At 46.5% G+C, this 12,785-nt stretch overlaps 1 protein-coding gene across 1 annotated transcript in view; it reads right to left on the bottom strand.

Moving 5' to 3' along the window:
• Positions 1-11,634, bottom strand: part of VIPR1 (vasoactive intestinal peptide receptor 1) — a 124,440-nt gene extending 112,806 nt beyond the window's left edge. The window contains exon 1 of the mRNA XM_013369762.3: positions 11,432-11,634. Coding sequence (XP_013225216.3) covers positions 11,432-11,500 — 69 coding nt within the window. The 5' untranslated portion in view covers positions 11,501-11,634. The remainder of the gene's footprint in view (positions 1-11,431) is intronic.
• Between the last annotated feature and the right edge of the window lie 1,151 nt (positions 11,635-12,785).

A 12,785-nucleotide genomic window follows, 5' to 3' on the forward strand; every position in this document is an offset into this window, starting at 1 on the left:
CCTTGTAGGACTGCAGAGGTGGGCAAGAGTTATCACCTCTGTGACAGCAGGGAACGAGCAGGTGGAGAGATGCGAGGAGAACTGCAGCACATCATAAAAATCTACGTCCATGAATTAATTTGCAGGCTTGGTTTTCTGAGATACGTTGTAGGTCCATAACGCAGAAGGGTGGCAGTGACGGTTTCACAATGAGCCATTCACTCCAACCAGTACAATTTTCTTTCAAACTGTCCCACTGACAAACACCTCCAGGCTAAAACCAGAGATACTTAGCTTTGTTTCCCTTTCGGACCTGAGGAAGTATTGCCATGTCTGAAATTATTTGTTTTTATTACCTAAAATTACCTAAAATATATATATATGTATATATGTATTTCAGTTGTTCCAATATAAGCTGTTATTTCTCTTGACAAACCTTGCTTCATCTGCACTGTACACAAACAGCCTGAAGATAAGCCCTTGACATACTGTTTGCTGCAACGTGTAGGGGGAGGGAGGAGAGAGTGAGGCCAGGAGGAACAAAGGTTCATTTTGCCAAAAAAGGTGCTGCAAAAAGAAATTTAGTGGAGAGGATGGAAGAGCAGGAATTCCTGCGCTCAAAACCACTGCCCGTGCCCCAGCTGCAAAGCAACAACTCCAGAGGGTGAAAAGAGCTTTGCACAGAGAATTGTGCAAAAAGGGAATTGTACAATCGGAGCGAAACAGAAGGGGTGGGAAAATTCTTTGAGAGGAATCATCGCAGGGCTGGAATTAAGTGCATGGCATAGCTGAGACCCACACGGCTCTGCAGCCGTGTTTAATGTCATTCCCCAAAAAAAATGCAAGCAGCCCAGCAGTCGACACTTGAGCACGTTAGCAATTCTTCACATAGCGTTTGGGCTCCTTTCGGTGCCCTGTGAGGCTGGGAACTGTCTCAGCAGCAGCTTTTTTTCTCTGCCTTCGAGTATGTCAAGCAAAAAGAAAACATGCTTCTATTGTGAAAAAAAAAAACAACTGGAAAAGCCTAATTATGCTTCAGAACCAGGGTGAAAGAGAAAAATAACCAAATAATGGATACAGGCTTTGCAGGAAACAAGTGGCTTGTTTCAGTGTTTTCTCTTTTGCACTTGCACCTTGCTCTGAAATAACCCCAGAACAACTGAAAACCCCTGGACCTGTTGTGATAGGACAAGGGGTGATGGTTTTAAACTAAAAAAGGGGAGATTCGGGCTGGACATGAGGAAGGAATTCCTTACGAGGGTGGTAAAACACTGGCCCAGGTTGGCCAGAGAGGTGGTGGATGAACCATCCCTGGAGACATCCCAGGCCAGGCTGGACGAGGCTCTGAGCAACCTGAGCTGGTGAAGATGTCCCTGCTCATGGCAGGGGTGGCAGTGGATGAGCTTTGAAGGTTCTTTACAACCCAAACTATTCTGTGATTCTATGACCTCCCCGGGGAGAGAGTCCCAAAGGGGTGTTCAGCCAGCACAAGGCTCCATCACCCATCATGCAGCCACCATCACATGGCAAGACTCAGCAAGGAGAAGATCACAGCCACATCCCTTTGCATTCCTTGCTGAACCATCCCAAACTACCAGCCCTGAATTACAAGGGAAAAAACAGCCAAGAAATCCTAGGCACGGCTCAGGATTAAGCCCAACCAGCAATGGCAAAGAGGATGAAGAGGCTTTAGCAGCAGGACACATGCGACCACAGCGGTTCCTCAGCTGAGCGGTTTTCCTTTGACTGATGCTGAATGGTCCTGGGGAGGATCTCATTTCCTCCCTCCCTCTGCAAGAAAGGACACCTGCCAGGGCACTGGGGTTTAATCTCCGCTCAGCGAACTCCTTGGGGCTGTGAAAGGTGACTAAACAAAGAAACAAACACAAAACCACAAAACAAAACAAATCAAACCAAACCCAACCCAACCCAACCCCAAACAAAACAACCATCAACAAAAAGAAAAAAATGAAGAAAACACCACCACACAAAAAAGTCACCATCCCTGGAGGTGTTTAGATGAGGTTCTTAGGAACATGGTTTAGTGCTAGAGTTGGGTTACGGTTGGACTCGATGATCCTGAGGGTCTCTCCCAACCAAAATGTTTCTATTGTACTATGAATACACACATCCCACATAGCCACAAATGGGCTGAACTTTCTAAAGGGGTTCATCCCTCCCCTGACAAATAGCTAGGGATCTGTAATGGGAAATCAGCTATAAAAAATAACCCTTACATTCACGTAAAATATGAGTTTAATTTGGCTAATGCCAAAGGTGGAAGAGGTATAATCTCCAGCAGGATTTGGATTCTGGCTGTTTCCAAGCATAAAAATGCTGAGTGTCAGTGTTGGAGCAGTTTGCAATTTTCTTGCAACAGTGTTGTTACAGATGTTTTTTTTAGGGGGTGGAGCGGGCATCACGTTCAGTGTATTTAATTCTGTTTGCTTTTGGCCTTGCATAGAGATGTTCTCCCTAAAGTTTGAACTGCGGCAGTCTGGCCATTTAGGAAAGATGAAATAAAAGCTGCTTTTCAGTAATAAATAAAGCTGGCTGCAAGGAAAAGCTCAGTCTGAGCAGGTTTTCTTCTTCTTTTTTTCAATCTTACACAACACAAGAGAAACCTGGGGAGGGATTCAGCTTCTAGCTTAAGATCTTTAGATGGACGTGTCTACCCAAGGATTGAACCACAACTGTAATCTCAATGAAGGTCCAAAAGGGTGCATAGCTGAGGCATGCGGTGACATTTGAGATAATCTATTTTCTGTGTTTACACAGCATCCACATGGGGCAGATAACCCAGCATCTACAAGGGCTTTGCTCTCCAGAAAGGGATGGTGTGGGACAATGGGATGTTTTCTTGTATCTCAAATGGACCTGAGAGGGGAGCACCCAAACTGAACCTGATGATACTGCTGACCACAGTGGGATCTCAGACCATCTGGGTCGCATGTAGACACATAGAAATGCCAAAACGTAGGTGTCCTAATCTACCAGGTGAATCCCACCCTGAGGTCACCTGCAAGGGAGCTCACAGATTCATTAGCTAGGATAGACAATGACATTTATAAGGGCCCTGGAGATTCTTGGTGCTCAGATGTTGGTTGTGATGTTACAGATCACCAGGTATTAAACAAAGCATCCATTAAACACAGAATCAAGGTTGGAGCACTGAAGAACCATCTTTTTAAAAGAGACCAAATAGATTTCAGCTTTACAGAGGAGACATAAAGTATCGATATTTCCCCCTCCAGGCAAGAATTGTATTTAAATAGATTTGTTTTTTTCCTTCCCTCTTGATGAAATGCAATTTCACAGGGATGAAGATTAAAGAAATGTGGAGCTCATACTGTGCTTCACATCTGTCTGTCAGGAATGGGAACATCCCTGAGCATACTGCAAAAGCAAGATGGGGATTATGGGGATGGTGGTTCAGCAAACTGAGAGTTGGGGGCTCCATATTCAATTCATTTGGTCCATTCTCAAATTCAAATCAATTCAAATCAACGAAGCCAAGGCCATGACATCCAGAAGAGCTTATCAAAACAGCATCACCAAGTCTGTTGTCTGGCCTTCTAGTGAAATGCATCAGAAAACAATCGCAATTTGGTTCTGAATTAGAAAATAAGTCCAATTCAGTTCTAACACTTGAATTTAAATGCAAATGACGGAAGTTTAAGTTTCCATCTCCCAGCAGTGCAAACAGTTAAATGAATGGTTAGTGACTCCTCTGGGGGTGAGAAATTTACCTAATGTGACTAATGAAGGAATTTAAGATGGTTAAGAAAGACTTTCAGATGACTGGAAAAGTGACCTTGTTGATGTAAAGCACATCAGTGTCTCTAAAATCCATCTAGAGTTCAGAAGCTAAAATAAGTCCTGAAAATGTTATATACATATATAAATATATATGAAAGTTAGTGCTGTAGATAAAATCTGGCACAACAAACCGCCAGTAAAGCAGCACTAATGTGTGTTTTGCAGCATTAAGCAACCCACAACACATATCCCTGCGCACAAAAATGTCTCTAAATTCACTTCGTAAACCAACCATCTAAAAAATTACTGAACTGAGTTCTGATGTCACCAGGGTACCACATCTGCCTTGCATCTGCATGACTGATGGATGAGTGGGGGAAAGAATATCGGAGGCAAGGACCGTAACAGCAAAGAAATATTGCACCTGCTTCCGCCTCTTAACCTTACCTGCTTGCTTCCAGCAGGTCAAGTCGTGTACACATTGGCTATTTATATTTGTGCAGATTGGCAATTATTAAACATAAGTGCTCTCGCTATTATAGCTCTTCCCTCATTAGGGTTTATGCATGAGGTTAAGCAGTTTAGAAGTGATTTGTAGCAGAGCTAATAGCCAGTAGCTGCTTCTAATAAAGTTGAAGTTTCAGGACAGAAAGTCTTGGTACTCTGTTAACAACATCCTTATTAAGAAGGAAACTTTGTCCTTTTATTTACAGCCTTCAGGTTCTCTAAACACCCAGTTCTGAAGAAGTGTGGTGTCACCCCATTCAATAAATAAAGGGCTGTATAACGATGCAAGGAGCATCCAGCAATTAGGGAGCCCAACTCCTCAAGCCTTCCCCAAGGCACTTTTTAAGTACTAATGAATGAACTCTGTCTGTGTTATGGGTCTTGCAATGTGAAAGGTGAAGCTCATGCCCGGAGAAATGAATCATCCCAGAGAAATCCCTGGTGGTCAGGCATGAAGCCAAGCAAGCTGTAAGCTGCTCCAAAAGGGAATGGTGACAAGAAGACAGCTCAGCTGGTGAACAGCCTTCCCCAGGACCTCCCTGCCATGGCGGTAGCTCTGGATGAAGTCCAGTCTAATGGCTGGAATCATGTCCCTGTCCCTCTCACACCTCGAAATGGAGAGGCTGATTCTTCTTCCACGACAGTCCTCTGGTATCTCATTTTCAGAGGCAAAGTCACCACCCCTCTTGGCTGGGTTCCCATCCAAATGAAGGCTATAAAAGCTCGTGACTTCTGGAAAACATCTGGGAGTGCGGAAGGGAGGGAGCAGTGAAACTGTAAGTGCTCGGCACTGATTGAGGGAAACTCTGCCCAGCTGCATGGGGCAGGAGGACAAACCAGTGCCACAGCACAGACAGGTCTCATAGGGGGATTATTGTGGCCTTTCCGTACTCAAAATGGTCCTGTAAGAAAGATGGGGACAGAGGGTTTACAAGGGTCTCTTATGGTGGGAGAAGGGGTGACAGTTTTAATCTAAAAGAGGGGAGATTCAAGTCAGACATGAGAAAGAAATTTTTGACTCTGAGGGTGGTGAAACCCTGGCCCAGATCACCCAGAGAGGTGGTGGATGAACCATCCCTGGAGACATCTCAGGCCAGGCTGGACGGGGCTCTGAGCAACCTGAGCTGATAAAGATGTCCCTGCACATGGCAGAGGTTGGACTAGATGACCTTTGAAGGTCCCTTCCAACTAAAACTATCTTATCATTCTATGAATCTGACCTGCATGCCTGTCTGTTTGTCCATGTTCTCCATCCCACCTGCTCAGCCAGAACTCCAGCCCCCTCCTGCTCTGGTGTCTCCAGGCATCTCTGACTCAGTTTGTTTCTGGTTTTGGCCCATGACTGAGGGTTTGTCTTGGTTGCATTTCCCAGATTCTGGTTCTTATAAAAGACCTTCCTCTTCTTTCCAATATGGAAGAAAGTTAGTGGATGAGACCAGAGAATGAAGCTATATATAATCACACAGCCATTCCCGGGCATTGGAAAACCACATTTCCATTTCCACTGAGCCAGCATGATGCAGCAGTGATGCTGTTTGCAGCAGTGAAATGACACCACCACACTTGTGCTAACTTGGTCTGAGGGCAGAACACAACCTACTGTGCTCATTAAGCCAAGCAAAGACTTGCTCTTCATTAAAACTTAACAGTTTTTAATTCACACAGATAATTTGACTTCTTTCCTGAACTTGAGCCAGAAATGCCATGCAGAGTGTGACAAATTTCCTCCAGGTGCACTCAGATCTGACTTAAAAAAAATCATCTCCTCTTGGGCCTCATTGACCCACACAGTGTCTGGTGCCCTTCCTGAGACTGCCAATAAATGGGACGCGATGCTGAAAAGGGAGTTATCCTTCCTGCCCCTCTTCTCTCTCTTCTCCATCTACAATAAATATTTGTGTCTACATGCTGGTCCATATACCAGGTAAGTTCCCAGTTCTACCAGACTAAGTCATAGAACGATAGAATCATTTCAGCTGGAAGAGACCCTCAGGATCATCGAGTCCAACCATAACCCAGCTTTAGCACTAGCCTATGTCCCTAAGAACCTTGTCTAAATGCCTTTTCAACCCTTCCAGGGATGGTGACTCCACTACTGCCCTGGGCAGCCTGTTCTAGTGCCCGACAGCCCTTTCCGTGAAGAATTTTTTCCTAGCGTCCAACCTAAAACTCCCCTGGTGTAACTTGAGGCCATTTCCTCTTGTCCTATCACTTGTTCCTTGGGAGAAGAGACCAACCTCCTCCATGCTCCAACCTCCTATCAGGCAGTTCAGAGATCAGAAGGTCTCCCCTCAGCTCTTGTTCTCCAGGCTGAACCCCCCAGGTCCCTCAGCTGCTCCCATCACACTTGTGCTCCAGACCCTCACCAGCTTCGTCACCTCCTCTGCACCCTCTCCAGCACCCCAATATCCTTCTTGTGATGAGGGGCCCAAAACCGGCTCCAGGATTGTAGATGGGGCCTCACCAGCTCCGAGTACAGTGGCACAATTGCTTCTCTAGTCCTGCTGGCCACACTATTCCTGACACAAGCCAAGATGCTGGTGGCCTTTCTGGCCACCTGGGCACACACTGGCTCATGTTCAGCATAAGTTAGTATATGACGTGGCAAGTGGAAGATGGATTTCCATGAGATACCAGTCTTTCCAGTTGTTTCTGCTGGAGACCATCTGGTAAAGGGAAAAAGAGGGAAAAAGCTATCCTGTTCTTTTTCCATGAAAAAATAATAGAAACACTCTGTTTGCCATTTCCAATGCAGTCCTGCAATTGGTACCTCGGGAGTTCTGAAACACCGTTCACGACACTGCTCCCACCACTTACTCATGCGCCAGTTGCCCATTTTCAAGATGTGCAGAGCACCTCCCTGCTTTGCATCCACCAGCTACCCCGACCTCGAGTGAGAAGAGACAAATACTACTCAGCAAGGTCACACCACTACAAAACGATGAAAAATAGAAATATAACAGCAGTCTCCCAAGTCAGCTCTGGACAGACTTAGCAAAAAAAACCCAGCACATCCTACTTTGCATTTTTATCTGGTGCAGCCTTCTGGCTGTCACAGCACTGCTGATATTACAACAGGAAGGAGTTTGAACCAGAGTATTTTTAAAGCACTGTAAAAAAGGGGGAAAATAAAACGACAGACACATACACACCCAAATTCACAAGCCAAGCGGCTTTCCCTGTCCATGGTCCCATCTGCCTCCTGATGCTGAATATTTGGCAATTTTCCCTCTCTTTAAAAACCACCCTGGTGGACTCATCTCTTGTTACGATACATTACGATTTCCCTCCTGTCTGGTTCTACAGTTTTATTGATGGACACCGACCTCTTGGCTGTGGGGATGGTGTGATAATTATGGTGTGAATCCCCTGCTGACATGTTTGAGTAACACACTGTTGGAAACAGCCTTAGATGTCCCTCATAGGGTGTTTTTCCTCAGATGCTGCATTTTGCCTGTTTTGCTCTTTTGCCTTCTTATGCCCTAAATAAGAGCTCCCAAAATATACGTACTGCTGAAAACTTTCAACTTTATAGAGAGGCAATGAGAGCTACCCAGATACAGGGTTGGGCAACTGGTTCTCCTGGATGGCTCTAAATAAAGTCAGTCATGCATTTACACATGTATAAATTTAATAAGTCATACACCCACTAATACACTGAGGTTTTGTGGCAAGGCCTTTGTAAAACACATGTTGTCACTGCTAAAGGATCTCTGTGCTGGATGCAGGAATCTGGCTAAAGGATTCTAGTGAGTATCTTGCCTCTTTGCCAAAAACATTGAATATTTTGGTTTAAATGTGTATGTCTAACTTCTCAGTCAATGACAGAATGAAAGAGTTGCAGATACAGCTGAAGTGATTATCCTGTTAGCTTAAATTTTATTGATTTTTCACAGTGGTCCTGATTCTAGCATTCACACTCTGGCTGCTAAAATACCACATCTGAAATTTTACTCCATTCTGTCATGTCTACTTCATGGCTGGAGCAGAATAAAACTGTCAAGAAAAGCACAAATTACACCAGCTGCATAGATTTGGCTTAATTCACCAAGATGCAGTCTGAAGGCATGTGGAATCCACCAACTGCTCCAATTATCTACTTCTCATTTACTAGACAAACACTGAAAAAGACCAGTCCAACCTGGAGCTCTCCAGGACAGATTACCTTAAATACACCCCTAAAATTTAAACCATCCCCTAGAACGTAACAGGGATTATTCTGGATTTACACCATGTCCGTCCTCCCCTACCCCAAACTTAAGCACTTTTTTTCCAAAATATTAAAAGCTGAACTGTTGCAGGAGGAAAATCTCTGGTGAGCATGGTCTGAGGAGCTACAGCAAATCACAGAATCACACAGAATCCCAGAACGTCAGAGGTTGGAAGGGACCTGGAAAGCTCATCCAGTGCAATCCCCCCATGGAGCAGGAACACCCAGATGAGGTTACACAGGAAGGTGTCCAGGTGGGTTGGAATGTCTGCAGAGAAGGAGACTCCACAACCTCCCTGGGCAGCCTGGGCCAGGCTCTGCCACCCTCACCAGGAAGAAGTTTCTTCTCATATTTAAGTGGAACCTTTTGTGTTCCAGTTTGCACCCATTGCCCCTTGTCCTATCACTGGTCGTCACCGAGAAGAGCCTGGCTCCATCCTCCTGACACTCACCCTTTATATATCTGTAAACATTAATGAGTCCCCCCTCAGTCTCCTCTTGTCCAGCTCCAGAGCCCCAGCTCCCTCAGCCTTTCCTCACACGGGAGATGCTCCACTCCCTCCAGCATCTTGGTGGCTGCGCTGGACTCTCTCCAGCAGTTCCCTGTCCTGCTGGAACTGAGGGGCCACAACTGGACAATAGGATTTGCCCAGTTTCCTATTTTTTCACATTTGTAGATCACGAGAGGCTGAGGTGAAAGTTTATAACAGCAATTATAAACTACATGGCTGCAATAGTTTTACAGCACTGAATTCCTCGATCAGCCAATTGCTCTCGTTCAGAGTTTTTCCAAGGCCATACCAATAAAAATTATCACAATAAAACATAAAAAAACCCCAACTCTGCAGAGCCTTTGTAGGTCCCAGAGCCAGATTGTTAGAATTGCAGAATTACCTTTGCTTTTAAAACGAGCACCGAATCTCAGTTTTAAACTGAGAAACAAAAACAACAGGGATTTTCTCTAGCATTGAGTCTCTTCAGCATTAGTCATCTTGCAACAGTTCCACTAAACCAAGGGCAAGGAAATGAGACAGTTTATGAAACAAGATAACAAAAAGGTTGAAAAGGAAGCGGTGCAGGATTACACCTCAGCTGTGCCCTTGTCCCAAAGCTTCAGGGGTTTGTGCTCATTGACAGCAACGATCAACCCAAGAGCACCAGCAAAAGGGTTTGATCCTGCCACCATGTGCATGTTGAACTTCAGCAGGGTATGTGACTTAACGTAGATATGGCCCCAAAGGACTCCTTCATGCCAACAACATTTAAAGAAATGGGATGTTTGCCATGGGCTTCAGTGGAAGCAACAGCTGGAGCAGCTCCAGTAGCTGATGGGAGTGCTACCCCCTTCTCATTTGCCCAGCTCCAGCCCTGGACATGAGCTATTTTGGATCTTCCCTGAAGAAAATTCTGTCTAATTCCAGGAACTAATTGCCTGGTCTGGTTTTTTTTTAATACTTCAATCCATTTTCCCAGTCTCTTCTTCCTCAAACAAAGCCTTTGGTGATGCAGATGGCCGGGTGGCTCATGGCGATAGCCAAAGAAAAATTAAGTAAGTCCATTTGTCTAATTCCTTAAGGGACAAGGGAAGAGAAAGAAGAGATAGGTGATGTGGTGCCAAATTGAGGTTACCTTCCACTCTCTCGGTTGGTCTGTTTGCTGGCGATCAGAGCAGCTTCACCTGAACCCCTGTAGACCAGCCAAGCAGAGCAAACAGAAGCAACTTGCAACCAATGGCACAACTGTGGGCAACCCCACCCAGCCCAACAGGATGCTGGTGAGGCAACCTCACCTTCCAAAGAGAGAAAACAAGTGTGGGAGAAGATTAAGATTAAGAGGAAAGCTCAGCCACAGCCAGCACCCGGTCTCCCATCCCAGTCTGCTGAATCAAAATGAATGGTCTCAACAAGAAATCATATGGTGTAAAGAAACAAGCTACAATCACAATGCTTCAGGGAAATGTGCAGAACCCTGAGTCTGCACAGAAAATTAGCTTTAGCATGCACGTGTGTGTGCACACAGCGCCAGGAGAAACAATCCCGTTTGCTAATTCTACACTTTGCTACAAGCCATCTGTGTTGGGGGAGGCAACAGCACTGCCCCAATTAGGGACCTGCAAGAATGGAAATTCTAAGAAGAAAGGGGACACAGCAGCCAGCAGCCAGCTTGCTCCCAGCATCTCGAATGGTGCATCCATGTGAGGTTTCAGTGTCAGAGAGCAGCACTTTGCTGAACTTCTCATGGTTCATGGGGTGGAAGGTCCCAGCCCGGAGCCCCCTGCCCTGCCGCTGAGTCGCCTCTGGGAAATTCCAGCCTGTTATACCCAGTTTTCACAGAATCCCAGAATGTCAGGGATTGGAAGTGGCCTGGAAAGCTCATCCAGTGCAATCCCCCCATGGAGCAGGAACACCCAGATGAGGTTACACAGGAAGGTGTCCAGGCAGGTTGGAATGTCTGCAGAGAAGGAGACTCCACAACCTCCCTGGGCAGCCTGGGCCAGGCTCTGCCACCCTCACCGGGAAGCAGTTTCTTCTCACATTTAAATGGAACCTCCTGTGTTCCAGTTTATACTCCTTGCCCCGTGTGCTTTGCACGAAACGATCAAGCTCTCGACCAGAAACCCCAAGCAAACTGAAAGCCAGCCTCGCAAACCTGAATGACAACGAAACCAAGAGCCAGCCCTGAAAGAAAACACTAAGTGAATTCCTCTAGCTCTCATTCTCGAAGGGAAAAGCATACCTTGAACAAAAAGAGAATTGACTGCTGTTTTCTAGGTTACCAGGGAGGGGAAAGGAAACCTAACAAAGATACACCTGCCTCAAACCAACACCACTTTCAAAGTTACCCAAAGTTTGCCCGAGGCTTAAACCGGAGCTAAACCGCTGAACCCCACGCGTCGGGAGCAGCGGGGCAGAGCCGCCCCCGCGGAGGGACGCTCGGTAGCGCGGAGCGGGGCTCAGCCCCAGCGGGAGCACTCACCGCGGACAGGAGGCAGCCCAGCAGCAGCAGCAGCATCGGCACCGCAACGCCCAGCACCCCGCACTTCATTCCGCCCGCCCCGCCGCAGGGGACACCCCGCTCCGCCGGCTCCCGCGCCCAGCGCAGCGCTCCGCTCCCGGCCCCGGCCTGAGCGCATCCAGGGAGGGATTAAAGAGGAGGGAGGCGACACCAGCGACAAGCTCCGCGCTGCCCCTCGCCTAGCTCCGCTCCGCCGGGCCGGCCCCGCCACCGCCCCCGGCCGCCTCCTGCGCGGGGCGGGCCCGGCACCGCCTCCCGCCCGCCCCCCGCCCCAGGTGCCTGCGCTGCCCCGGGTGTCCCGTCGGTCTGGCTCCTTCCCCTCTTTCTTCTCTCTTTTTTTTTTCGTCCCTATTTTCTCCGCCCATTCCTTCTACCCCTTCTTATTTTAACCCTTATTCATTTTTCCTTCTTTTGCCTCTTCCTCCTTTTTTTTTTTTGTTTTGTTTTTTTCTCCTCCCCTTTTCCCTATTTTCCATTTTTTCCCCTTTCTTTTCTCCCTTTTCTCTCTTCTTTCCCTTTTCCTTCCCCCATTTTTTCCCTTTTCATGTTTCATTAATTTTTTCCCTTCCTTCCTTCCTTCTTTCCTCCCTCCCTCCCTTGCTCTCTCTCTCGTTCTCTCTTTCTCTCTCTTTCTTTCTTTCCCTCTTTCTCTCTTTTTCCTTTCCTTTCCTTTCCTTTCCTTTCCTTTCCTTTCCTTTCCTTTCCTTTCCTTTCCTTTCCTTTCCTTTCCTTTCCTTTCCTTTCCTTTCCTTTCCTTTCCTTTCCTTTCCTTTCCTTTCCTTTCCTTTCCTTCTCTCTCTCTTTCCCTTTTAATCTTTTCTCTCTCTTTCCCCTTTTCCCACTCTCTCCTATTTACTTCTCCCTTTTTCCTCCCTCTTTTTTTTGTTGTTATTTTCCTTTTTTCCCCGTATTTCTTTTTTTTTTTTCTTTTCTCCTTCTGTCCCTTCCCTCCTTTTTACCTTTTTTTTTTTCCTCTCATTTCCTTCTTTTTCCCCATTTTCACCTCTTTCCTGCTTTTTACACCTTTTCACCCTTCACTCCCTTTTCTGCTTCCCCATTTCCCCTTTGTTATCCTCTCCTCTTCCTCTTCCTCTTCCTCTCAGCTCTTTGCAGAGCCTGGGGCTTCCTGCTGGGTTCAGCCCTGAGAGACAATGAGGAGGGTGATGGGAAATGCCCTGTTAGAAGTGGAAGCAGTTGGGGGCACAGGAGGTGTCCCGGACACTGTCGTGAGCTCTGCAAGAGGATTAAATTGTGCTGGGAAAGGAGACAAATGAATGGGCATTTGGCATCCTCTGAAGAAGCTCCTTGCTCAGAA

This window comes from Columba livia, chromosome 2 (genome assembly GCF_036013475.1).
Source record: "Columba livia isolate bColLiv1 breed racing homer chromosome 2, bColLiv1.pat.W.v2, whole genome shotgun sequence".
NCBI classification, from domain to species: Eukaryota; Metazoa; Chordata; class Aves; order Columbiformes; family Columbidae; genus Columba; species Columba livia.